The 27791-nt window shown below is 41.3% G+C and overlaps 1 protein-coding gene across 5 annotated transcripts; it reads right to left on the bottom strand.

Moving 5' to 3' along the window:
* Window positions 1-297: 297 nt before the first annotated feature.
* Window positions 298-27354, bottom strand: USP44 (ubiquitin specific peptidase 44). 5 transcript variants are annotated; one of them, XM_073327496.1, is made up of 7 exons: window positions 27243-27354; window positions 24093-24143; window positions 19643-21158; window positions 5834-6032; window positions 4872-4980; window positions 3404-3609; window positions 298-2935 (listed from the first exon to the last, which is right to left on the bottom strand). In XM_073327496.1, the coding sequence occupies exons 3-7, from the start codon at window positions 21074-21076 to the stop codon at window positions 2733-2735; spliced, it is 2151 nt and encodes a 716-aa protein (XP_073183597.1). In that variant the 5' UTR covers window positions 21077-21158; window positions 24093-24143; window positions 27243-27354; the 3' UTR covers window positions 298-2732. The 5 variants fall into 5 exon arrangements, with proteins under 5 accessions (XP_073183597.1, XP_073183598.1, XP_073183596.1 ...); XM_073327497.1 differs by lacking the exon at window positions 27243-27354 and adding an exon at window positions 26305-26657; XM_073327495.1 differs by lacking the exon at window positions 24093-24143.
* Between the last annotated feature and the right edge of the window lie 437 nt (window positions 27355-27791).

Here is a 27791-nt window from a genome sequence, read left to right as displayed (position 1 = left end):
CTATTGGTGGCACAGAGCCCGGAGACTGTGGCTCCCCTTCCATAAAAAGGGGAGAAGAGATTCTTGCTTGCTGGGATCCCCCCCAAAATAATCCTAAAACCTATGAAGCACTAAACTGCCATTCTGTTTGCACCATAACAGGCAGAGAACCTGGTGTATAGGTAGATAGCCACAGGTCTTGACCATTTCCCAACTCTAAACTGCCTCTCATATTTAGAGGAAATATTTAAAAGCCCAGTGCTCTCAAATACAGGGGAGAGCTCAACACCCCAAGACAAGAGAACCAAAGACTCCATGACACAATAAATTTTATGTGGAAGATGCTCAGTTACTACAATGGTAGATAGCAATATAAAACTCTTACATTAAAAGCATCAGCTGTATCCCCTAAAAAATCAGTGTAAAACTTGTAAGCAGTTAACTGTTTCCAGAGAGGGGACTACAGAATGAAAAAATATGAAATATTGCACCAAGGTCTAATCTATAGATTCATACTCAAGATATTCTAATAAAGAGTAACACTCTACATGTTTTGTATGGTTTTCCAACATAAAGAACTATTTTATAATAGCAACACATATCAATCAAGGAGATAAGGAACTAACCCTAGTAAAAAATGTTAGTCCACACAGTGTTTTATTGAGGTATAATTTTCCAAGAACTGAGGTAATTTGCATAGGTTTTTATGGGAAAAAAAAACACTTCACACCAACTTAAACTAATCGTTACAATTTTGGCATTACCTACAATTGGTGGGGAAATATTCAGTTTTTTAGGCAATGAGGAAGAGGTGAATTCTCTGTTAATACTAGTTTAGAAATAAAGGAGCAGTAAGTATGGCAGGTGTGGCTCCCACAACACATCCAAATTTAAATAGGCTCCAGTTGTGTTTTATGCAGTGTGTTTTGCTCAACTAACTATGGTGCTTTATTCATGTGTGCTAGAGATTACTGAAGGAATGCTACCTTTCTAAGGAACTAGGCTCACGTTTTCCAGTTTGGCAAGAGAAATCTTTTTGGTAGCTAAGGAATTTCCCCAAGAGTAGCAACCCAATTAACACTTTAGGTTTAGCATCACAGTTGTAAAAAGGTAAGTAACCTTCATGTTTTATCTCCTAGCCCTCATTTGTGCTCTATTACATTTTTCTATCACTAATGCACTGACATGTAACTAAGCACATATGCTATTGTTTTCCTCTGGACATTTCACAAATAAAACACTATAATCTTTTTTTCCTTTCTGTATAGCTCCATAGGCACCACTGGGGAAAAACAGTGACTACAGGTAGGAGTCACAAAGGCACTTGGCTGTTGCAATGCCTAGCATTACAGTGCCTAACAGTTAGATACCTAGAAAACCATAACACGGATCCTCAAAAGCCAGCATGGTAGGTGCTGCCCAGATGGGTGTATACTAAGCCCTGCTCCTCTTAGAGATAGGCACTGCTTTGCAATCCACAAAGGGGAACCTGCTACCTGGAGGCAGCTGACTTAGGAACCCAAGAAACTTTTTGAGGGAAATGAGTTAGGTGCTTGCCTCACTCCACACAAAATGGTTGCTGCTGGGGGTAGCTACCTTAAAGTTTTAGGTGGTTAGGGTATTTGTCTGGGATGTGAGCAACCCAAGTTCAATTCCCCACTCTCTGCCAATATTTATCCTCATTGGATGGATCAGCCAATGAGAATGGGAATGAGTCTGTAGACCAGGGGTTTGGGCACTGAGCTGGGAGACTGTTGGTCCAGTCCAGTCCCTCTGCTCCAATCATTCTTTCCTTATTTACACCTAGTGGAACAACAACAGGAGGGAGCAGCTCCATCCCATAATTCCACAGCTCAGTGGTTAGAAGTCACCTGGAAGGTAGAAAACTCTCTGTTCACATCCTTTTTCCTCTTCAGGCAGAATGGAGAACTGAGCCTGGGTGTCTCACATCTCACAAGTGCTCTAAGCCCAGGTTACAAGTTAGAAGGTGGGCACTACCACCTGTCTCCTCCCTCCCCCCCATTTTTGAATCTGGTAGGTGGCCTCTGACTATGCGATTTAGGCAGCCAACTGCCCCTCATTCTTAGTTTGTGAATTGCTCTAGGGCTTAGGCAGCAGATGGACACACCCATGTGCACATTCAGAGGCTGAAACATGGGCATCTTCAGCGTTCAGTAGCAGTTTTGTAGATCTGAGCCTAGCTTATCCATCACTTGAAGGACATTCAGGAAAAAAAATCCCTACCCCAATGAAGAAAAGTTTATTACTTGACATTTAATAGAGGCTTTCTTTGTTAGTGCACCTTCATATTCTGTGAAGACTGATTCCCAGAGACAGTAAGAATCAATAGATGCTATAAAATTATACTATAAAAACTTACACATGTAGAAAGTTAACGAAAATTATACAGACATCAGCTGTCCATCGAGAGTATTTTTTTCTAAACCAAATCAGATTATCAAAATATAAAAACAGTGCTGAAAAACAGCCTGAGGTAAGAGTTAAAAATTCAAAGGGACATTTTTTTTAAAAAAAGTTGTAAAGCAATTCTAGGTACTTTGAAAGTTACCTACCATCCATATAAATTTATACTAACACTTAAGAGTGCTTACTTTAGCTAATACAAAAGTGTATAAACAATGTACATTGATTCACAAGTAAAAAAATACAATTTGTACTTGCATTTTCTCTTTAAAAATACGCATAAAAGTTGACAAGTCAACTTTTACTGTACACAGTAAATTGGCTTTGGATTAGCTGCTACTGTTTTCACTTGAACAGTCAACAAATTCAGTACACTGCTGGTTTTCAGATGGTGAGCTAGGAAATGATATTCTACAGTGTTTGTTTGCCTGAGAAACTCGCTGGCTGTAAAACAAGATGTAGGCTTGAGCCTTGCATACTTCTTCCATAGTGCACATGTTGAGTATGGAATCATTGCAGTGTGCCCAGAATCCTAGAATGAAGTAAGTAACAGACCATTGTAAAATAACCAAAATATTTATATAAGATACTTGTACTTTACAGGTGACACGTGTCTGCTACCATTTGTTAAAAACACAAAAATTCACTAATTTTATCTTTTCATTTTGGGTGAAGAATAAGCACTTAGTTTTACAGAGAAACAATTGTCTATCACATACTTTATAAGAAATGTTTCTGCTGTATACACCACCTGATTATATTTGTCTAATCTTCATGAAAAAAATTCTCTCGTAAGTTGAAACAATTAGCTTTAATTTTATTGACCACCTATATCATTATAATTCTTTCGGTACTAGTAGGTCTGGTTAGTAAAATCTTGGTCCATTTTATTTTAAGAAAGTAAGGATCCTGTTGTGGCTACATTGATTCAGCTAAGGAACCAGAAGTGTAGCTTCTGAAAAAAAACAAAACATTTCTGATTTAAATTGCTTGTCCATACCTCCTTCTGAATTATAGCAGTAGGCAGTGTAGTGCCCTGAACCAAATCCTTTCCCATGATGCATAATCACAGCAGACAAGTCATAGATAAAGCAATCAGGTAAGAGGGACTTCAGGGACTCCCGGCAGCAATAAGGCTCCATATTTAATATCTGATCAAAGCTAACATGTACTCCAATCTTCTCACGATGATTGCGTCCCGACCACCTGGAAAAATATCAAAATTTAAAGAAAATGTGAATATTATTCAGTTAATTTGTGTTTTCTGAAGGCAGTTTAATAGATAATTTCAGTGAGTCTATGCACATATAAATTCTGCATAGTTAGAATTCTGAGCTACTAAACCATCTCACCTGCTAGTGCTTTTGTACTAAATGTATATGCTAATTTATATCCCTCAAAAGCTCCCCCTTAACTAATGTCCTCTTTCACTACCCCTTCATTTCAACATTCATAGGGAAAAATCCTTCACATACGGCTTTTCACCTACACTATCTGCTGCTCTCAGCCTCCAAAATATTCCTCCTCACATTTGCCTGCTCTCCCGTGCTCACTAGTCACCCAAGCTGAAAGACAGTGCGTATAATTATCAAAAAATATTTCAAATCACAAGAATGATGCAGAAGCTGCAGAGACTTATTACAGATTTGACTCTGTACATTAAAGTGAAAACAGATCACCCCAGAGGCTGGTTCACACTTTCATTTCTCTCCTCATTCAGGAGTCACTCTGTCCCCCTGGCTGGACTAAGACAACATACAGATGCAATCTCTTCTCCCTGGCTGCTCATGTTAGCACACTTTACCAGATTTAGATAAGGGTTTTTTAAGAATGTCAGTGAAGCTGCAGGTTATACAATCACCCTGGTGGGTTGCATGCAAACCTTAGACTGTGCATTAGTGAATAACGCTATCATCTATTTTAAATAAAGTTTGTTGCTATGATCTCTCACCGTTTAGTAAAGTCGCATGGTACCAGTTTCAGTCCACAACTCAAAACAATGAACTGTAGGTTTTTGTTTTCTCAAGATATCAGAGATACTTCATGTGACAGATACCTTTCTGTGTACAGTGTACAGAAAGGTATCCACAAAAGTCTCTTTTTCAAATAGAGAAAATTGATTCTCTTGTCTCAAACTGGTTAAGTGTTCAAGATTCAGGAGAGGTTTTTAATTCTCCTGACTTTTTATTATTGGGAAGTAGCAGGAATAAAAATCTCACTTCTCTGCCTGTGATACGCATTCTAACTATTTTATTTACCAAGAAGAAATGGGTTTCCAGAAATTTTTCTTCCTTATACTATTGAGTTTAAGGGCATTCTCAAGGAAGATAATTTAGAGGGATTTCTCAAAAACTGATTTAGTTCACCCACTGAATGAGCCCAGAGGATTAGTGACTACGGGAACAAGGAGGAATATACTATTCAAAGAGAGTTTGCAACATTTCTAACTTGCTTATAGCACTGCTTACCTGAACCGTTTAAGGTGTAGTCTCAGCACTTGAGGTAGTCGACACACCATAAGCTGTTTCTGGGCTTCTGTAAGTATAACTGGTTTGGAAGAAAATTTCCTGCGTTTTGCTGTGACCAAACACACACAATGAAATAAGTGCTAAATTTAAAAAACATACCACTAACAAAAAAAAAAAACCTCTTGAATACAGCTTCGAAAATTCGTTGTCAAATATCCTTATGTTTCATTTTAAGATTTATTGATCCCATGGTTTAGAGTATTTAGATAATGTAACAAAGGCTACTGAATATATTAATATAGCGACAGATTTCAGAGTAGCAGTCGTGTTAGTCTGTATTCGCAAAAAGAAAAGGAGTACTTGTGGCACCTTAGAGACTCAAATAAACTTCTTAGTCTCTAATGTGCCACAAGTACTCCTTTTCTTTTTATTAATATCGTCAGTTTAATAAGAAAGCTTTTTGGAATCCATTTGGCAAGGATTATTTTATGCTTATTGGGCATGCAAAATGCCTCTTTTTTGGTACACATCTGGATTATTCAACTGAATGTTGGAAAATATATACAGCAGTTCAGCTATTTTCATCAGGACCAAGTGCAGACAGTCTGTTAATTTAATAGTGTCAGACTTATTTCAACAGGTTTCTTTCATCTCTTCTTGGAGACCACCTTCTAATGAAAAACAACAGTAGTTGGCCTGAAGACCTAATCTGAGCTCTTAAACCCACTTTCAAGCCTACTTTTGATGCACTGAATCAGAAGAGTGATTTTTCTATACTATTTCCTTTCACAATTAAACAGTCTTATGTAAAAGTCTTATGTTTACTTATATGACAGATGCTTTTAAAATCTGTCTTGCTTTCTTTTTAACTGCTGTTTTCCTTTTCTTATGCTTTTAATGCCTATATTCATTTATATTTTATGTGGAGAACATATGCATGAGTACATACTGCCTTTACTCACTGTTGCACTGATCACACGCATATATCTTTCCTTCTAAAGCTTCCGTCTCTGTAAACTTGGCCAACATTTCTGTCAGCAGGCATGGATACTGAGAAGCCATCTCCTTCCCATTGCAATGATACCTCTCAGGAAATTCCAGCGACAGATCCCAGAAGGATTCTATAGTATTTGATTTATTGTCACACGCAAGACATGTAACCTGTTAAGCAAAATATTAAGTTAGTTTCTAACATCCAAAAACCTGCTTCTCTACACGTGTCCTTTAATGTAGCTCTGAGAACAGTATGTGAATTCGGATCACAGATGCAAATGTATACAGTAGAAGAAATATTTTAACTAGAAAGAAAAAAATTATCTGTTAGCTTATTTTCTCTGAAGCAGCATGTCCACCACTGTATTACACTAAGGTGTTTGATATCTTTCTCTTCTGTGAACTAGAAGTAGTTTCAAAATGATCTGTCTGGGATTGCTCAAGAGAAGGAAGAACAGTCCCTGAGATTTCTTTCTAGAACAAATACTTACAAAGCAATAACTAACATGATTTATATAGTAATATATAGTTTTATTGAAAGGAAAATATTAGTTTTTTTAAATCACATTCTTCTTATTTTGGAAGTCTTGCAGGGAAGGCCTGAATTAGTAGACATGCTTCTTCAATTTAACAGGTAAAAAAATTTTTTTTCCTTTCAGTAAGTACAGCCACCTGTCACACTAAAGGAAAAAGGACAGCCACTAAAATAGATTAGCAATAATAAAAATATGGTAAACTGAAATGAGAATTTGCCTGGAAAAATGGAAGATAAGGCATTAAGGAAAATATAATTCACTTGAAAGATATTTAATGGAAAGGAAGGTTCCTAAAAAGCTGTAGAATTTTTTTAAAGAACTAGAATATTATAACAGACAAATTTCAGATACACTTGCAATACAGTCAGAAAAGCCTATGCCAAGGTCAGCTGCATTTGGAGAGGTACTACATCATGCAGCATCAGAGTTCTTCTCTATAATCCTTCCATATGCAGTATATGCAAGTGGATTCCCTGTTGACCAGCTGGAGGATCTGGGCCTGAAGCAGTAGCAAGACTGCATGTGGAATATAACAGATATAATTCAGTGACACTAACACCAAAAAAAGGCCACTGAATAGGTTTGTTTCACACCCTCAATAAAGGCCAAAAAGGCACATTTGGAAATAAATCTTCCACATTTTCGAGTTTTACCAAGAGGTATCTGTACCTCTTGGTTTTCCACATGGTTAAAGTACAAGTAACCCACTTACAGGAATATTTACACTTAATATGTAAGAGCCTTCCAAATAATCAGACTAATAAACACCTGGGAAAAAACCTCTCAATATTTATAAATATTCAGAAATTACTAACTATGTCAGCTCTAAACCTGTCATCATTTTGGGGAGGCCAAATATTTTGGAGAAATCAATGGAGTAGGTCCTGATTGTTAGGTGGACCCAGATGGATAGCTTCGACACAACTTCCAGTACAGGACACAACCCTATTGTGATATAATGGTTAACGTCTTCCCCAAATTATGGAGCTTATGGAATTCAAACATAATCTGTTCTGTAAATGTATATTTACAGACTCAAAACATAATATTTTGCTCCAGTGACATGCAATTTACATGTTGCCACCTTGAGTTCTTATAACAGATACATTTATTTAAAAAAATTCCACACACTTGAAAACATAATGATGTCTGTAACTGGAAGTATAACTAAAAGCCAAAACAATGGTTGATTGGTTCAATTATTTATTATCCACATAAATACATTCTTCCTATTTGGTTATTTCCATAAGCTATAGCTAACATGAAAATATGGTGAAAAACGTCAGTCACAGAAACAACGGAGGGAGTTGAATATTTATTATATCAACAAGATATCAGACATAAATGCTCAAACAGCACTCTGTGCTGCAGTTCTAGAAATCTCAGGCTGTGTCATACATCACCAACTTTCAGAAATGTGGAAATTCAGCCCATGTCCCCAAAAATTCCTTTTTTTCATGACAGCTCGGCTCACAATCTTTCCCAATGTGCTCTACTAGTATTTGACCCTTAAAACAACCATTTGCAGCCCTACAGGGGTCATTTCGCCTCTAATGCAGGTTGCAATTCCCACTCTTCCTCTCTTGTGTTGTTTTTGCCTTGCTATCTTCATCTCAGAAGACAACACAGCCTCATCGTGTATGAAAAAGGGCAAATATTAAAATTAATTTTTCAAAATAAGTCTTCCAGCAGAATTCTATAGGACAGGGGTGGGCAAACTTTTTGGCCCGAGGGCCACACTGGGGTTGCAAAACGGTATGGAGGGCTGGGTAGGGAAAGCTGTGACTCGACAAACAGCCTGGCCCCGGCCCTCTCCCTGCCCCCCTCAGAACTCCCGACCCATCCAAACCCCCGCTCCTTGTCTCCTCCCAGGACCCCCTGCCACTAACCGCCCGCCCGCCCCCGGGACCCCACCCCCATCCAACCCCCCCTGCTCCCTGTCCCGACTGCCCCAACCCCTTTCCACACCCCCACAGGACCCCCGACACACCCAACCCCCACCCCTTGTCTTCCTAGGACCCCCATCCCTGTCCCCCCAGGACCCCACTCCCATCTAACCCCCCTGCTCCCTGTCTCCTGACCATCCTCCCCGAACCTCCACCCCATCCAACTGCCCCTGACTACCCTCCGGGACCTCCTGCCCCTTATCCAACCCCCACGACTCCCGCCCCCTTACTGTGCCGCTCTGCAGCAGGACAAGCTTATTGGAAAGCCTGGGTGGGTGTAAGAAGAGGGGGGACGGGGACAGCCTCCCCAGCTGGGAGCTCATCAGCCGGGAAGGTCGGTACCCTGGGCCAGGGGCCATAATTTGCCCACCTCTGTTATAGGAGATAATTTGTTCACAATTGAACAGTCACAACTTAACCACCACTGCATGCTACTAAACGTAAACAAAACAAACAAAACCCTGAGAAAGGTTAGGCAAACGGTATCAGTAGTAGCGATCACTACTGTGTTGGGGACCATTTTTCTTCAGTACCTCCTTTCACACAGTTCAGCATAAGCTTAATCTTCGCTGCAGTGCTGCATTTTTTCAAAATTTTTTTTTTTTTTTTTTAGGGAAAATGGGTTTTAAAATACTAAACCAAAAATGCATATTAAAGGACACTATAACTTGAAACTCTGCCATTCGTCCTGAAATCAGCTATTTCATGAGTGGCATTCTTTAGAGCAAATACAAAACATGTACTAGTATCCAGTAATAAGTGGCTGATCTACGTGTTAGCCAGCTCACGTATGTGAATTTGATTTTTTTTTTTAGTGCATAGCGTAGAGCATAGAAGGTTGCCAACAGCTTTAATTTCCAAAAAATACCGATAACCGTTTTGTTCTAAGAAAAGAAAATTTTCTTTTCTTTGTGGAGAGGAAATTTACATTTTAAGTTACTCTGGTTGGAGCTCATTCAGCTATACACTTCATAAATGCCAAAGTCTGGCAATGTCTAAAGCAGCATTTCTCAAATGCAGCCACCAAGGGATTTTTCTGCAACCACGACAGCCTCCTGGGCAGAGATGGGGGAGGGGGCAAAGCAGCAGTCCCTCCCTACAGCGCCAAGGGGCTCTGGGGAGGCAATCTTCAGCACTCCCACCCCCACCACCCATGGGACTCTAGGGGCAGACTTCAGCCACCCTCCCCTGGTTGAGCCAGAGGCTACAGTGGTGGGCTTCAGCCTCCCTTCCACCCCCACAGGGATCCAGCTCTGGGTTTCAGACTAGTGCAGCAGGGCTGGCCTTGCCAGGCACTGTGGTCAAGAGACAAGGAGCAGGGTGAGTTGAGCCTGGAGTGCAAGGCTACGGAAGGGAGCAATGGGGGTGGGAGAAGCAGCAGGGCCCAGTAGGGTGATGGTGAGCCCGAGAGGATGATGGAGGGCCAGGGGAGTCAGTAGGGACTGGGGGCACCAAAATACAACTGTACATTATTTTTATTATTGAATCTGCAAAAAAATCCCTACGTAAATGAATTACAATGCTTTGGACACGTATATGTGCATATTTATTTGTTTTTCTTAAAGTTGATAAAGTATTTTAGGAAAATTTGTCAGAGTGGCCATAAGCAAGAGTTGGTGGCCGCACCCTGAGGTGACCAAAAATTTTGTTGTTAGAACCCCTGGTCTAAAGCCATAAACTATCAGTAATTCAGAATTAAAAAGGAATCAGAGTCTAGGCCTGGCCAAAGTTTAGGTGATTATTTTTGTCTTTGAGCACAATTACAGCATATAGACTAATAAACTTCTGCTGTACAAACAGGTGTTTGTTGGATTAAATGCTGATTTAATTGATGTATTACTTGAAGGATTTACTGAAAATGAATGCACAAGATAGAGTTGTGGGCTCTGGATGAGATGCACAAATAAGAATAAGAATGCAAGCAATTGTGTCAAGTTCTCAAGTTTTAAATTCAGCATGTTTTCCTGTCCGTCTGTGCCCAGTTTTTAAGTTGTTCTGCAGAGGACAATGAGTCCCGTACTGTTGTTCTAGTACCAGTCCTGACCCAGCAGAAGCACAGCTCAACTGAAGCAACCTGGATGCGTTTTATCCCCTCCCTCTTGCTAGGAAGCAGCAGAGGTACAGGTTTTTCTGTGAGTTTCTGTGTAGAAACCTTTCTATTCAAGGTTGTATGTAAACAGTTCTTCATTCCACAGGCTCTTCATATAAACAATTGACTGAATCTGATCTGTGCAGGATGGCTCCTGCACTGACGCAGAGCCCCACTGACTTCAATAGGACAACACATAAGCATAAGGGTCCACTTATACAATACCCACCTGCTGAAGTGAAGAAACAGACTGACAGAGCCAGAAGAGTACCCAAAAGTCACCTACTACAGGACAGGCCTAACAAAGAAAATAACAGAACGCCACTAGCCGTCACCTTCAGCCCCCAACTAAAACCTCTCCAGCGCATCATCAAGGATCTACAACCTATCCTGAAGGACGACCCATCACTCTCACAGATCTTGGGAGACAGGCCCGTCCTTGCCTACAGACAGCCCCCCAACCTGAAGTGAATACTCACCAGCAACAACACACCACACAACAGAACCACTAACCCAGGAACCTACCCTTGGAACAAAGCCCGTTGCCAACTGTGTCCACATATCTATTCAGGGGACACTATCATAATGCCTAATTACATCAGCCACACTTAGAATCATAGAATCTCAGGGTTGGAAGGGACCTCAGGAGATCATCTAGTCCAACCCCCTGCTCAAAGCAGGACCAAGCCCCAATTTTTGGCCCAAATCCCTAAATGGCCCCCTTGAGGATTGAACTCACAACCCTGGGTTTAACAGGCCAATGCTCACACCACTGAGCTATCCCTGTCCCCTTCAGAGGCTTGTTCGCCTGCACATCTACCAATGTGATATATGCCATCATGTGCCAGCAATGCCCCTCTGCCATGTACATTGGTCAAACTGGACAGTCTCTACATAAAAGAATAAATGGACACAAATCAGACGTCAAGAATCATAACATTCATAAACCAGTCGGAGAACACTTCAATCTCTCTGGTCACGCGATTACAGACATGAAAGTTGCAATTCTTCAACAAAAAAACTTCAAAAACAGACTCCAAGGAGAGACTGCTGAATTGGAATTAATTTGCAAACTGGGTACAATTAACTTAGGCTTGAATAAAGACTGGGAGTGGATGGGTCATAACACAAAGTAAAACTATTTCCCCATGTTTATTCCCCCCCACCACCTCCCACTGTTCCTCAGACTTCTTGTCAACTGCTGGAAATGGCCCACCTTGATTATCACTACAAAAGGGTTCCCCCCTCCCCGGTAACAGCTCACCTTAAGTGATCACTCTGGTTACAGTATGTATGGTAACACCCATTGTTTCATGTTCTCTATGTATATAAATCTCCACACTGTATTTTCCACTGAATGTATCCGATGAAGTGAGCTGTAGTCCATGACAGCTTGTGCTCAAATAAATTTGTTAGTCTCTAAGGTGCCACAAGTACTCCTTTTCTTTTTACGGATACAGACTAACATGGCTGCTACTCTGAAACCTGTCATTATACAGATCAGTTTGTAGGATCAGAGCCTTGACTGTGGAGTTAACATAGCCCCACCATATACCCATGACAACATTCATTTTTTTTCTGCTGTGTAGGTTTCATATGTTAGAGTGTGAATATATGGCACAAATGCACAGCTAGTGAGTTTTTCAGAAGCATGTAGTTTACTGAAGAGTATATAATTAAGTTAGAGAGACAAGGTGGGTGAGGTAATAATATCTTTTATTGGACCAACTTCTACTGGAGCTCACACAGCTCTTCAGGTCTGGAAAACTAACCCAAAGTGTCACTTGTAAATACAAAATGCAAACAGGTTGTTTAGCATAAGTAGTTAACACATATTTCAAGGGACCATTCAAGGTGAAATGGCACCTTAACACACCCCACACACTCCTGGGGGAAGACAGGGGAGGGGGGGTGAAAACAGCTGTTGGTGGGTTACAGATTGTTGCAATAAGCCATAAATCCAGTGTCTATTCAGTCCATGATTTTTAATGTCTAACAAAGTTATCAATTTAAGCTCCCAGGCTCGTCTTTTCAGCTCTGTGTAAGCTCGAAAGCTTGTCTCTCACCAACAGAAGTTAGTCCAATAAAAGATATTACCTTGTCTCTCTCATATCCTGGGACCAACAGAATTATATGCAATGTTGTTGTAACTAAGTTAATCACTGTGGGGGAGTTTAAAAACTGAAGAAATAGAGTAAGAGCTGATAAGTATATTTACCTCTTTCTGATATAGATCAGCAGTATATCTGCGTATTTTGAGAGAAACAGTACAATTTTATAATGTATGTGATGAGTATGCATGATAGCAAAGGGGATGAGATTTTACTCCAGGTAAGGGTTTGGTTAGTGGCAGGACTGTGTCATGTTTTATTGCACTATTAAGAGTTTTGACTTTTAAAACATAAAACTAGAATATAGTAAGGAAAAATAAACAAAGTTGTATTGTAGGAAATGTTTGTTACAGTTTTGTTTACATTAATTTACATACATGGATAGCCGATAGCAGACTGATAAGTGAGATTACAGTTTAGTGAATGTCAGGCAAAGTGAGCAAGTGAGAATGTTTCCTTGTTACCCAGTCTGGGAGTTCCTGTTGCACCGGCTCCACCCTGAACATTCAATCATATCTTGAAAATTACGTACAATTAGTTATGTATGAATGGCTAGGAAAAAAAAAAGCCACTCAACTACATATGAGGAGATAAAGGCCTGTCTGCAGAGATGACATCTCGAGTGGCAACTGAATCAAAGGCTGATTGCTATGTCTGAGGAATTTGCTTGTGGAAAGCAGACAATTGGCCTTGCAATCCTTTTCCACGTAAGTGAATTTTAATGTGTAGAATGTACTCACATGAGATTGCCAGATTCAGCCACTAGATTCAAGGAGGATAGGGCAGCCCCTTAGAGAAGCAGCATGGTGGTTACAGACTTATTCTGACAGGCAGCCACCTCAAGAATACCATTAAATCTAGCTATGGTAGAGGAAAGCAAGCTGCTAGCACACTGCTGTGGGAAAAGTTGATTCCAGGATCAAAGATCCATTTTCCCCTGCTCTGTGCAACAGATGAGAAGAAGGGCAGAGCTTGATGGTGGATGTCCTGGACTCCTTCACAGCAACATGGTCGCTCCTCTTCTTTACTTTCATTGTTGGGTTTAATGCTATGAGAGCACACAGGTGACTGTGCAAACTTTAAATATATTAAATAAAAATAAGAGTAATCTTTGATAGGACAACAACATTTTGTCTGGGGGGAATGGGAGGAAGAAAAGAGGAACAGATTGACTGCCAGAGATCAGTCAGTGTACAGAATCCTGCCGTGTTGCTGCCCAGGCTGTACATGTTCAGTTCATTCAGAACTTGGCTGCAGGGATCTCACACCTGCATCTTTCACACACTAAATTCACTTTTTAAAAAAAAAAAAGATTGCAAGGTGGATTGTTGTCTGCTTCCCCAGCTGCATGCTGCTAGCAAACAAGCAAACTCCACAGAAATAGCAAACAGCAGTGATTCAATTACTATTTATAGATTAAGATGAATGTCACCTAATGGAGAAATGCACCTACCTGGAAAATTGACAGGAGATTTTTTGAGAATCGGTAGACACCCCCTCCCCTAAATCAAATCTCAGAGACTAACACCAAGACGTAGAAATTAATGTGTGGAGTGGTACAGGCTAATATATTATGAGCATAAACACTCTTGCTGTCTATCTCAAGTCCTGCTATTTTGTGAAATGACAAATCCAGTCCAGGCTATCATAAAACCCTGGTTTCCATAGGCAAGACTGTATGCTAGCCATCCTCCTTCCCGCCCTCCTGCAAAGTTCTCCCCTTAAATTCATAGCAAAGTACTTAAAACATTTCAACATTGTTCACTCTGCTTGTATGTTATACTCCTTTCATGTCTATTTAGACTGTAAACTCTTTGGGGACACAGACTGTTTACTACTCTCTATTTGTACAGCACCTAACAATGGAGCCCCATTCATCGTTGGTCCTTAGGCACTACCATAATAAACATGAACAACTAAACTGAACTGTCTCATTTTTAAAAATTAATTTCCATACGGAGACCTCTAAAGATCTAATTCCTGCTGGTACCGTATTTGGTAAGTGAAACACTGATATATCAGAAACAAAGTAAGAGTAGCTAAAACTAGTTTTTCATTAAATTCTAAAATAACTGTTTTTAATCAATGATAAATATTGGTAAATTTGGCTTAAGAAAAAAAGGCACTCAGTTACAATTTTATTTTAAGAGGAGCCAAAGGACCCACATCTTCCTCTTGTTGTACTAGGATGTCAAGTGAAAAGCTTCGCATAAGGTCTCTGAAATTCAAATGCAGTAGAATGTTCACAAAATGGCCTCTTTTAAGGTTCTGATGTTTCTCATTTGGAGCAGGTTTATATATAGTTATTTTTCATGTAGTTAAAAAAGTGCTTATTACAAATATTCTTAAACTTGCTGTATTTCTCCGATTTCACTTTCAGTTATCAAATCAGATTTCACAATTCAGAATTACTTTTAGAAGTATTAGGTAAGGCTTAACATTTGTTTAACTGTTTTGTAACATGTGCCAGTTCACCCAGTCATACTTAGTGACATTCATTTTCTTGTGGGAAGTGGTCACATGTCCTTTAAAGGTGATTTGCAAATGGTGGGGAAAAAATAGGTTTGTGCCCTTTTATGCTTATAGGGAGGCCTGAAAAAGTTTCAGCATGGCTTTTTTTCTGCTTGTTTCTTACATTAGAAATTAAAGTCCCACCTAGACTGGGAGACCACCATCATTGGTAAATTGATTAAATGTAACAAGAATCACAAATGAAAGCTGAGCAATTAAAAGGGTAAAGGATTTTTAATTAGACTTAACATTTTATTAATAGCAATGGAGTTTCAATTATTGATTTTGGATAAGAGATCGCTTTGAGAGAGAGTCAAATATACCTCTCCACACATTCCTTCAGTTAAGATGACAGAATTCACAAACCTGTTCTGACACTATCAAAAGGTTCTCTAGTGTGGAAGACTACTTTTGAAATTTGATTTATAATTATGTTTCAGATTTGAAACCCCAATTCAGATGACAGTTTCAGTTCACATATCTTAGAGCTATTGTTTCAGTTGGTTTTACACACAATATATCAATTTGCTTTTGACCCTTTCACACCAGAAGAGTAGGTGTTTTTGTTTTTTCTAAAAGGAAAGCTTAGATTCTGCCACCAAATTCTGTGGTTGCGGAACAGCAGAAGACAAAGGGTTCTCACAATTAGTCCCTTTCCTTGGAGGACACCACCGTCAGCTCCAGAAACTTGGTTTCATCTGGGATGGAACTGGAGGATACTTGTACTGAAGGTTTCATGTGGAAGAGGAACAGGGATCAGTGAGTCCACTCAAATCTAAGGATGCCTCCAAGCCCAAGGATGCTAGGGCTAGTTCATGTCATACCACCACACAATATACAGGTTTCAGAGTAACAGCCGTGTTAGTCTGTATTCGCAAAAAGAAAAGGAGGACTTGTGGCACCTTAGAGACTAACCAATTTATTAGAGCATAAGCTTTCGTGAGCTACAGCTCACTTCCTCAGATGCATATCGTGGAAACTGCAGCAGGCTTTATATATACACAGAGAATATGAAACAATACCTATTCCCACCCCACTGTCCTGCTGGTAATAGCTTATCTAAAGTGATTTCCAGCACAAATCCAGGTTTTCTCACCCTCCACCCCCCCCCACAAATTCACTCTCCTGCAGCAGGAGAGTGAATTTGTGGGGGGGGTGGGGGGTGAGAAAACCTGGATTTGTGCTGGAAATCACTTTAGATAAGCTATTACCAGCAGGACAGTGGGGTGGGAATAGGTATTGTTTCATATTCTCTGTGTATATATAAAGCCTGCTGCAGTTTCCACGATATGCATCTGAGGAAGTGAGCTGTAGCTCACGAAAGCTTATGCTCTAATAAATTGGTTAGTCTCTAAGGTGCCACAAGTCCTCCTTTTCTTTTTACACAATATACAGTCTTTCTCCTTGAAGATGGATCAACTGTGTTATATCCACAGTCCCCTTATTACTAGGGGCTTTCTACACCATGCCCTCTATAGCAACCGCTAGTTTATGGTCAACAACTCACTTTATATCTTTGCAGTACACCAAGACCAATATATTTTAGAATTTCTTTTACTGTAAAAGTGACAAGCTGCTTTGAAAGCTCCCAGAACTCGTTACTTAAATGTTAAAATCCCCAAAAGGTGGTCTACCCCACCTCTCCTCAGCTATCAAATATTAAACATTTAATTAAATATAGGCTTCAAGAAAGAAAGTGGTGAAGCTAAAAGTTGACTTTCAAGCAGCACAGAATTTGTTACATTTCCTAGAAATTACGAAGTCTAAATTAGTTGACAGCTGAGCAATCTCAGCTGCCAGGCATGTTCTGTTGCTACTAAATTCAACAAAATCACTACAGAACACAAAGCTACATGCTAAGTGCTAAGGCTGATGTAACCTCACACTTCAGGAGCAGAAGCCTAATAGTAACTGGCTATTTATCATGGTACACTAGCTTTCCTGTAAAGTCCTTTGTTTTGTTCCACTTTGGTTCGTTTTTTTAAATGGCTGACAGCTAGGTAGCACAATGAGTTAGTGTAACAGGTTTTGAACCCAGATGTTCGAAATAAAACACCAAAATAAGTGAAAGTTTGAGAGTTTTTTGGTTGAGATTTGGCAAGATATACAAACACAAAAGGTGAGGAATACTCATTTTCTGAATTACTTTGTACATGCTTATCTTCTCTAGTACTGTGTGTGATGCTTTGTTACCACTCTTTCTTCATGTACTATCTTCATGTTCTCAGCCTCAACTGTTCATAAATCCAGATATGCCAACTCTGTCAGGCGCTTGTCTAACTGAGGACACATGGAATCTTAATAAGTGGGAAATAATATGGAGGAGATGTGTTAGAAGTAGAAACCCAAAGTCCACGTACACTTTTATAAACAAACATGTTTGCCAACCGTATATTTTGTATAGGGTGAATTGTTCAGACTTCAATCAAAGGTACATAAAAACAAGCTATTTTGTAGTGATGCTCAAAGAAGTAAAGGATTCCACCATTCTCAAGTTTTCTCTTGAGCCCCATTTAGTTTTTCTCCCTCTGGACAAAGGGGTAAAAACTACATCATTGTGATGGGATTTTTCATCCTATGTACCTCCTGTTCAGTAAAGATTTTGCTATTCCCTTCCCCAAATGCAGGAGGCTATGAATGTTCTCTTGCCACTGGCCTCCTTTATATAGGAAAAGGCAGTAGTGGTACTGTTTAAGGTTTTGCTGCTGTCTACCCTCTGCAGAGCTCTGAAAATTATACCACCTGCAAGGAGGTTTGTAATCCAAAGTAAGCCTCAACCTTGCAAGTAAAAATGATTATACATTGAACATGTTTTCCTGTAACAGATCTAATGCCAGGTCTTCAGTTTTTGTATTAGTACTGCATTAGTATTTCTATTTTGTTTAAGGGTATGATTTTTTTTAAACCCGATGTTTTACCAGCGCAACCCTGATATAAAGATGCCATATAATGGTGTAGCTTATTTACCTTCACTTATGGGAATTAAGCTATACCCGTACAAGCACTTACACACATATATAACTATGCTCACACTGTTGGGGGGGGAGGGGTGTGTGTGGAGGAAGGGACTATATATACATCAGCATCCCCTCCTGTGTGTAGAATTCATACTTGCAATCACTTCTGTATTACAGAGTTTCCAGATCAAGTTCAACCCACTTCTTATAACATGACAAATTATCCAAGTTGGCACCTGTCATATGAACACAGGAATTGTCATACCTGACCAGACCACGAGCTTATCTAGTCTAGTATCCTTTCTCCACCTGTGGTCAACCAGACACTGCATAGTGAAGTGTAAAACCTCTATAGTAGAAAGTTATGAACCAATATGCCCATCAGAGAAGTTTCTTACCAAATCTACCAGTTAGTGGCTGACCTATGTTCTTACATATGAGTTACATATTCCATATCCCTAAAGTAACTAGATGGTAAGTGTTTAAGATTTAAAAAGAGGATTAAACTCCTTGCTTTAATAATATGTTGTAGGAGTGGGTTATACAATTTAATATGATGTAAAAGTATTTCAACCCATCATTGAAGTTTACTTTTTAGTTTTTAATGAGGCAATTCCTTTCACTGAGAGGGTAATTAGGAGTTCTCAAATTATCTTCTTTATACACCTCTACCCCAATATAACACAACTCGATATAACACGGGTTTGTATACAATGCATTAAAGCTCCGACACGCTGCTCTGAGCAGCATGCTAAGGGTGCCGGGCCGGGGCTGAGGGGTTGGATAAGGGGCAGAGGGTCTTGAGGGCAGTGAGGGGCTCCCCGCTAGGGTCTGGTATGCAGGAGCTATGGGGGGGCACTTTTGGGGGCCCTGCAGTCCCAGAGTAGCCAGGAGGATTAGCGGGGGGCTGGGAGCAGCCCGCTCCGCTTCGATCGCCCTGGCCCCAGCCGTGTTGCTCGGGGGAGGGGACTTGGAGGGACACTCACCAGCAGCGGCGGAAGCCGAGCAGCCTGGCCCCAGCCCTCTCCACGCCGCCAGCTCCCAGCTGCGGCACTCCACTTCCCCCCACAAGTGAGTACAGGGGGGCATCCTTTCCCCCAACCTCCCTGCACTCACCGGCAGCAGGAAGCAGAGTGTCGAGGCTGGGAGCTGGCAGAGTGGTGCGGGCTGAGGTCACACGTTACTCTGCTTCCTGCCACTGCCGGTGAGTGCCTGTCAGGGGGCGGGGTGGGTGGATAGGGGTCTGAGCAGTCAGGGGACAAGGGAATTGGGTTAGGGGGTGGGGTCCTGAGGGTGATTAGGGACAGGATCTCTCGAGGGGGAGGTCAGAGAACAAGGAACAGGGAGGGAGGAAGGGAGGGGCAGCAAAGCAAATTCAATATAATGTGGTCTCTCCTATAAAGCGGTGAGATTTTTTGTCTTCCGAGGACCACGTTATATAGGTTAGAGGTGTACTATCATTTTTATAAACTGCTATCATGTCCCTTTCTATTCATCATCTCAACTAAGTAGTCCTACTCTTTTCCCCTCAACTCTTTAATGCCCTAAATGTGTACTGTACATCACTGACTAATCTCCTTTCAGTGATTTGTCAATATTAAGAGGTTTTATTAAATCATCAGACATACCTGACTTAAAAGCTGTCCATGAAAAATGGTATTGACCACATTCAGAACCTGTTTGATAAGTTTCCTTTGAGAAGTGGGGATGAGAGCTGGGTATCTGGTCCCAGTTGTCTCCAGTTCCTGCTGTACTTTATCCAAAAGTTCACAGAGGAATTCCTGAGCATCTTGTTGGGCATAACCTCGGAAGGCTGGGATTAGTCTCCACACAGAATGGAGCATGGCAAAAGGAGACACCAATGCCCACTTGCCAGACCACATAACTTGGAACAGAGTATGTAGCTCATGACACAGAGAAATGTGCTTTGAGCTTGGCTCCCTGGGCTGAATAAGCTCCATATTTCTACTTTTTGATGCCCCTCCACTTAGTCCGGATGATAAACTGGGTCGTCTCATGGAAGATGATCCTTTTACCTTCATTTGGTTCTCATTCACACAAAATGCAGAACCAGTAATTGGAGGGTGCTTAGAAGAGGATCTTGTTTTTTCATTGGCTGCTGTTGCCAGCAACTCTTGAGTTTGGTTCAGATCAAGCTTTAAAAAACATTCCCGAAAAATAAGCAAATGACTCAATACTTGCAGAATAGAGTTCATATAGCATGTATTTCCCAAGTTTCTCAGTCCTGTTACACCAGGAGTCACTGTAGGCCTTCGCTTAATTGGAGAATCACCAATTTTTTTCAATCTTACTTCATCTGAGGTAGAAGTTACTTTCAGCTCTGCAGGAGAGGACAAATTTTGTGGTAATTTTTGTAAACAGGGTGATACTTTTGAGGATATTTTATTTTGATTTTGTAAACGAGAACTCTTCCTTGGAGGCATTTTTTCCATCTCTACTTTCAACTGACGCTTTCGCTCTTGTCTTCTTTTCCTAGCTTTGTCCCTTCTTTCCTCTGCCTCCTCCTGGCGCCTCTCTTCTTCCAAAATCCTTTTCCCACTAGGTGTTAGCTCAAACCATGATCTGAACACTTTGCCTATTAACGCACGCCTTCTGTGCCACAGAGCCGTGAACATGCGGTCTTCATTTCGAAGCAAGGCTTGGGCACCATTGTGTGAAAGGTCAGAGTCATCACTTGTACCCATAGATCGCAAAGTCCTGCCACTACGGGTAGTGCAGTCATAGTTTTGACTCTTGATTGCACTTAATGTACTTCGCAATAGTTTTAAGTCACCAGTTGCATTATCGTTAAGAACATAGTCATCACAAAGGTAACAGAAAACATACAGCTCATTCACTTCCAATGCCACTGGGTGACTACTTTCCTGAAAGTGCTTTAGTGCATGTTCTTCAATGTATCTTCCACACGCAACATGTGAACAGCTAAGGCATGCCCAGACAGATTCGGTAGTATTGCAGTCCACGCAATGCCATTTTTGAGGGTTCAGGATGGAATGGTCTTGGGCAAGCCGCAGTCGCCCTATGTGCTTACACTTATCCATTATTAATACTGAAATACTGGAGAAATACTAGAGAAACACATTATCCAAACTATTTTCTGTCCATGATATTCTGACCTGAAAACTAAAGGAGGAAAAAAAAAAAATAAGTTCAGCTTGACATATAGTGCAAGTCAAAAGTAAGTTAATACATCCTTGGAAATAAAACTACTTGGTTTATTTTAAAAGAGTACTGATGTACTATTCTGCAATCAGAGTCACAATCAACAACTTTGTTACCAGTTTTAGGAGAAAAGTCCATGACTGAATGGGCATGAAGACTGAACATCCAGGCTGAGGCATGTTGATAACATAACATGGTAACATATTTTTCTTAGACCAGTGTAACTCTGTATGAACACCTGGCAAATATTGGTTTAGCTTACATTAGTAAATTTACAGGTGCAAGCTAAACTGATATTTACAGATGGGGAACTGAGACAGAGACTTGCCCAAGGTCACACAGGATGCTTGTTGCAGAGCAGGAGATTGTATCCAGGTCTCCAGCTAGCGTCATCACCACTGACCATCCTGTCTCTCAGGACTTAGTGACTTATGATCAGAAACAGTTCTTTGTATTTAACGCAAACGTTCAGTTCACCTTAATTCCTCATGAGATAACTAATGAAAAATGCTACAAGATAACCCATTAACCTCAGTAATTAGATAGTAAAAATTGAAAGTCAGTATTCACATTTTGGTAACAAGTATAATTCTGAGATAAATTTTCATTTTAATTTCCATAAGTGCTAAGAGTCAATACTATCTATGTATAGGGAAGTTAAATATCCCCAAGACTAGATGTTTCATGGGCAATTATTTAAAAAAAAAAAAAAAGATAGCTAACTCCACTCTTCCTCTGCTCCCTCCAGTCTGAAAGGCATGATTTACCAAGTGTGTTGCGCTTATTTTATGTCAATATTGTATAATAAAGTTCAACTAATGGCACACAACACTACTGCCACTCAGTTATACTCTTACACTATGTTGGCAATCATTCATATGCAACATTGCAACTGAACGATTTCCAGTAAATTTAGTTTTTGTTTTACAGAGCTTCTACCTAAAGAGCTTTTACACAGAACTACAACACATAGCAGCTTAGTTTTCTTTGGTTTAATTATAAAATTACTGTAGTATTGACCAAAGAAGAGGATTTTGCCACAGGGCAGTTAGGTAACTAAATATAACCGTAACAGTTGCTGTCTGTTCTCATTACTTAACATGCCTGCTTGGCAATCAGGTTACTTATATTTAGATGTAAGTAAACTTATTGATAACACCTACATTATAAAGTCTAAATATTTAAAGAAAACTCTTTCGAAGAAATTTTTTTATTATGTTTTTCAAACCAAAGAATTTAATCCTTAAAGCTATAAACACCATCAGAGATGCACCACTATTCTTTTCTATGGGGTGCACACCTGATGCAATGGGAAAGGTGTATGAAAATATGAGGGATTTTAAAAATAAGCTGCATACTGATGAAATTCTTATGTTATTTCTTTTATGAAGTTATAGCAGGTCAAATATTAATAATACTTAAAGAAAATACCTACTTAAGGATATTGCAAGAATTAGTTACTATACATACTTTGAAAATAAGTACTACATACAGGTCCTTTTACAGACTACTGAACGCTGTACGGTCCATGCATGCACCCACACTCCTCCTTCCCAAAGCTCCACAAGCCAGCAGGGAGTGTTCCCATTGGCTAGAGGAAGAACACTTAAGCTCAGAATTCCCTATGTCTGGTCTGAGAATGACACTCAGCTGGGCAGCCAGACACCACAGCCCCTAAATCTCTTATCAATCAGAAGGAAATGATGGGAATTGGGGACTCCTTGATGTGGGTCAGATCAATGAGGGGTTGCTGATTTTGGTTAGGATACAGTATTTTGGTTAGACAACAATGCTTAAATGGGGAAGTGATTTTGTCTTCTCTTTAATATTAGAGTTGGCTGGGAAGTCTGACAATGACATTTTCCTTTGAAAAGCGAAATGGTCCATGGGAACAACACTGATTTCAAAGAATATGTCACTGGAAATTTATCTGGTTTCTGCTAGCTCACCTACCTGCTGGAAAGCCAGGATAGAGACTAGAGAGGAATAGAGTTGTTCAGATTATTATTACAGCTGTTATAAATGTAACTACCAAGCCTCTGGACACCTGAACAGTCACTAAAAATACTTTATATAACTAGAGCTTAAACTTGCCACTCCTACCCAGACCTCACCTGAGCAAGATACTTCAGTATGTGCTTAACTTTAAGCTCATGAATAGTCTTCAATGGGACTATTCATGCTTAAAGTTAAGCACATTCTGAATTGAGGGCACAAGTAGTTACATTGATTTCAGAGGGACTGCTTGGGTAACCAAGGCCTGTGTGATCAAGCCTTTAATATGTAGAGTAATAGAATGGGACTATGAAAGCTTAAGGTGACATTGCTTTAAAATTGCCATATGGGGCATAAAGACAAACAGGAGCCAAGAGTACACTTTTCTACAGCATTGAGGGAACTCAGAACTAAAAAACAAAAGTGTTAGTGCACTGAGTGGATCTGTTTATAAGGAAAGACTTGAAGTGTTGTATAGTAAGTATAGCTTGGCATTAAGCAAGCTTTTTTTCTTTTTTTTTTAACAAATACTTGTATAAGATTTAAATTATTTAAGATAACACATGGGATGAAATCAAGAATGGGAAGACAGTATCAGGAGCCACTTCCCTATAATTGTATCTATTAGACTGTAGAATAGTCTTAAGTAGAAACAAACAATGGAAGTCACATAACTTAAGACACTTATGTCAAGGGTGGGCAAAACACTAAGTCAAAGTACCTAAGGGAAAAATCTCGAACTGGAAAGATGGATTAGGAAGACTAATAGAATCACAGAAGAGACCTCTGATAGAGCCTGCAGCTCTCTTCTCTAGCAGCTGGAGTGGAGAGGATGAAGCAGCCTACTTGTGCCATTAAACTTTACAAGTTTAAATTCCCTAAAACTAAGTTATTTAGTACCTCTTTATGGTTAGTGTCTTGCCCTGTTGTCCTCCCTCACCACTCAGTTCTCTGTGCATGGAGGAAAAAGAAACATTAATGAATTGACCAGCACTTCAGAGACCAATTATCCCTTTTGCCATCAGCACTTAGAACTGAGCAGAAAGGATGAGCAAAGTAACAGAGGAGATAATGGCAACACAGTAAGCCAACCAAAAAGCATTTAGCTAAAATTTGAGGGAGAATTCAACTCTACAGAACATTCTCTTCCCTGAGTTTCACTGGCAGAAAAGTGAGTGTATCAAGGACTCAGATTTTCTTCCCTAATAAAAGTTCAGAAGTATTGCCTTTAACATTGATAAAAATAAAGTTTTGCATTATAGAACAATTTCTATTTAAATGTTATTTAGTCCTATTACTAGGAGAGATGAAAAGGTTTGTAATTAAAGGGACAGTCAAATTTGGTCTAAAATTTACATTTGGTTACAAATTGTCTTTTAAGGCCAAAAAACTCTTTACTCAGTCTTTTAAATTCAAGTTAAAAAAAAACAAAACAAACACTTCCCCGCAGTCACTAAAATTTGAACGTGGTAGCACTAACATAGTGAAAGTGAAACCAACAACTGACTCCATTGATTTATTTTGTCTAAGCCAAGTGAAATGCAAGAGTAAAATACTGACATTAGATTTTAAAATATCAGTTTTAATAATCTGTTACTGAGCACATAAGGAAGTGAACTGTATGTATTTTTTAAGTGTCCCTTTAACACTTTGGGTCCTAAACTGATTGACATAATTCACTGAACTGGTTTCCACTTTATCCAAATCCAGAAAACATGCACAAACATAACTTTTTGCAGAACCTAAACTTTAATTTTGTTATGCTAGTAAATCATACAGAAAATAGTAACATTTAAAAAAACTATTCGAAGCATCTCCCCCTAGACATCGAAGTAACCTATTACACTGGTTAGGGTGTCCCTATATCCTAGTTATTCTGCACCCAGTCAGATCTGGAGTTAGCAATTAGTCATTAATCCTTAAGGTTTTTTGCCTCTAGGAAGTTTGTACTGTTTTCCAGAAGTGATGCAACTGAATAAACTCTAGTGTAGTTCTCTATTGTGTCAGCGACACTGGAACTGCCAAACAATACAGACATATGGGCAAAAGGTGCCTACTTATCGCAAATAGTTGTAAAATTACTTCAGTTACAGCGACTTTATGGTGAAAAGTGTTTAAATCAGAACAAGAACCTGTTTTTATTCCAATCTTACAGAAGGGGGAAGTGCCTCTAATCAGTTTGGATACACTTCACAGCAAATAGGAACAGATGTACAAACTTGACGGTTCCAATGATAAATTAAAAGCAGCAATTATATATGTGATTATTCTTCTAAGTACCTCAATGTTTCTACAGAGCCTAGTCCCAGTCCTGATGGGGCTTTTGGGTGCTACCATAATAAAGAAAAGGAGTACTTGTGGCACCTTAGAGACTAACCAATTTATTTGAGCATGAGCTTTCGTGAGCTACAGCTCACTTCATCAGATGCATGCCGTGGAAACTGCAGCAGTCTGCTGCAGTTTCCACGGCATGCATCTGATGAAGTGAGCTGTAGCTCACGAAAGCTCATGCTCAAATAAATTGGTTAGTCTGCTGCAGTTTCCACGGCATGCATCTGATGAAGTGAGCTGTAGCTCACGAAAGCTCATGCTCAAATAAATTGGTTAGTCTGCTGCAGTTTCCACGGCATGCATCTGATGAAGTGAGCTGTAGCTCACGAAAGCTCATGCTCAAATAAATTGGTTAGTCTCTAAGGTGCCACAAGTACTCCTTTTCTTTTTGCGAATACAGACTAACACGGCTGTTACTCTGAAACCTGTCATAATAAAGAAAATTCTATCAGACCAAATTAGTGCACACAATACTTGAGGCAAGAGCAGCAGTATTTCACTGACTGTTCTTTTGTCATATCAAAAAAGTGACCTCGTTCCTCTCAGTGAGGTAAGTAATGAAGAAACCTTTTTGAAACATAGTGATTGTTAATTTGGTTGTTCAGGTTGAACATAAGGAAAACGTTAGGATTCACCAGAAATAACAGATTTGCTTTGTGAACCCTTTTATGCCAGTGTATTGTTTCTTGCTTATTTGCATTTAATTGCAGTTCCTGGCTGACTCATTAGCAAATTTACTAGCTCACAATATTCTTGGAGGGTCCCTCCCCCACAAAGGTACCTTCTGAAAATCTCTCAAATGAGACTCAGCATCCAGGGCCTCAGCAAAGGGGTTTCCAGCCCCCAACTATGTCAGTGACTCAGGCATAACAAAAGAATTCAAGTGTGAGGCCTGAAGGTTGCACTTGGCTGCTTGCTCCACAAAGCTCCCCTTCACACGAATGCATTATCCCCAGAAACGCGAAGGCTTGGAGACAAGCTCGGTAACTGAAGTGACCTTCTACACGAGCGCAGTGCATCATCTTTCCTTGGGGAAAACGAAGGACTATTTTAGAGAGACCGGCAGCGCGTCGGCCTCACCTTTACGGCTACCATGAACCTGACTTTTCAGCCATCACAAAAACCTGCGCCAAACCCCACACCCCGCCTGCCTCCGCGGCAACGAGCTGGCTTCCCGAGGAGCAGCCCTGGCAGAGCGCAGCGCCGAGGCGCAGAGGTCCTGAGGGTTGTTTGACTGACAAGCCCTTGGCCGCGTCCCGGGAGGCTCCCGAGGCCAGGGCGCTCCCGGCAGCAGCAGCATCCTTCCCCCCCAGCGCGGGGCGGCAGCGCACGGGAGGGGAGCGGGTCCCCCGGGACCTCCCCCGGCACCGCGTTTATCCCGAGCCTACAACGGCCGGGGCGGGGGGGAGTGGACAGAGCCACGGTCGCCGCCGCGAGAAACGGCTCCCAGCCCAGCCAGGCGGCGAGGGGCTCCCCCCCCGAAATGGGGCTGGCGGCGCAGGGAGACGCTCGCTCCCCGCTGTCCCTCCAGAAGCGCCAAATCCGGGCCAGCTCCTCGTCCCCGGCGCGGGGTCTCCCCCCCCGCCACGCCACGCCACGCGGGACGGGTGTCCCGGGGCCGGCTCTCACCACCCACCTGGGCTGGGAGCCCGGCCCTGCCGCCCGCCTACATCCCGCCAGGGGAAGCTCAGCCGCGCCGAGCCCCGCGCCCGAGCTCACCGCCAGCCGCCGCCATCTTGTGCGCCCGCCTGCGCGGCCTCCCGCGGCAGCTGGACAACGTCAGCGCCGCTGGGAGCCCGGCCCCAGTCCCGCCGGGCCTCTCCCCCCGCGCCTGCCCGGGCCGGGCGACGGGCTCCGCCTGCCCCGCGGCGCCCAATGGGAGCCGGCTCAGCGAGCGCCCCCCGCCGTGGGGCGGGGCATTGGGGGCAGGCCCAGGGGGATCGTTCAGCCCGTTGCCTTGGGCTGCCTGTGTCTGCTCGTCCGGGCGCGCGTGTCAGTCTGTCTGTGTGTGGGTCTGTCTGTGAGTCTGTGCGTGGGTGGGTCTCTGTCTGGGGAAGGGGGGTGTCTGCGTCTGCCGGTCTGTGGGACTGGGTGTGTTTGTGGCGCTGGGTGTGTGTCTGTCCACGGGTCTGCCTGGGTCTGGGCGTGAGTGTGTGTCTGTCTGTGTGTCTCTCTTTGTTTCTGTGGGTCTGTCTGTCTCTGTGTGTACCTCTCAGGTTAAAAACCCCAACGGGGCAGAATTGTGAGATGAGTTTCTCATAAAGCTGA

The sequence above is a fragment of the Lepidochelys kempii genome, chromosome 1 (assembly GCF_965140265.1).
Source record: "Lepidochelys kempii isolate rLepKem1 chromosome 1, rLepKem1.hap2, whole genome shotgun sequence".
Taxonomy (NCBI): Eukaryota; Metazoa; Chordata; order Testudines; family Cheloniidae; genus Lepidochelys; species Lepidochelys kempii.
This window is presented reverse-complemented; position numbering and strand designations above follow the sequence as displayed.

Excerpts from the sequence above, each read along its gene's own strand:
- USP44 (XM_073327496.1), bottom strand. The coding sequence starts at position 21,076 with ATGGATAAGTGTAAGCACATAGGGCGACTGCGGCTTGCCCAAGACCAT. Across the intron at positions 6,033-19,642 it reads ATGGACAGCTTTTAAGTCAG|GTTACATGTCTTGCGTGTGA; the intron begins GTATGTCTGATG and ends TTTGCTTAACAG. Across the intron at positions 3,610-4,871 it reads CTACACCTTAAACGGTTCAG|GTGGTCGGGACGCAATCATC; the intron begins GTAAGCAGTGCT and ends ATATTTTTCCAG.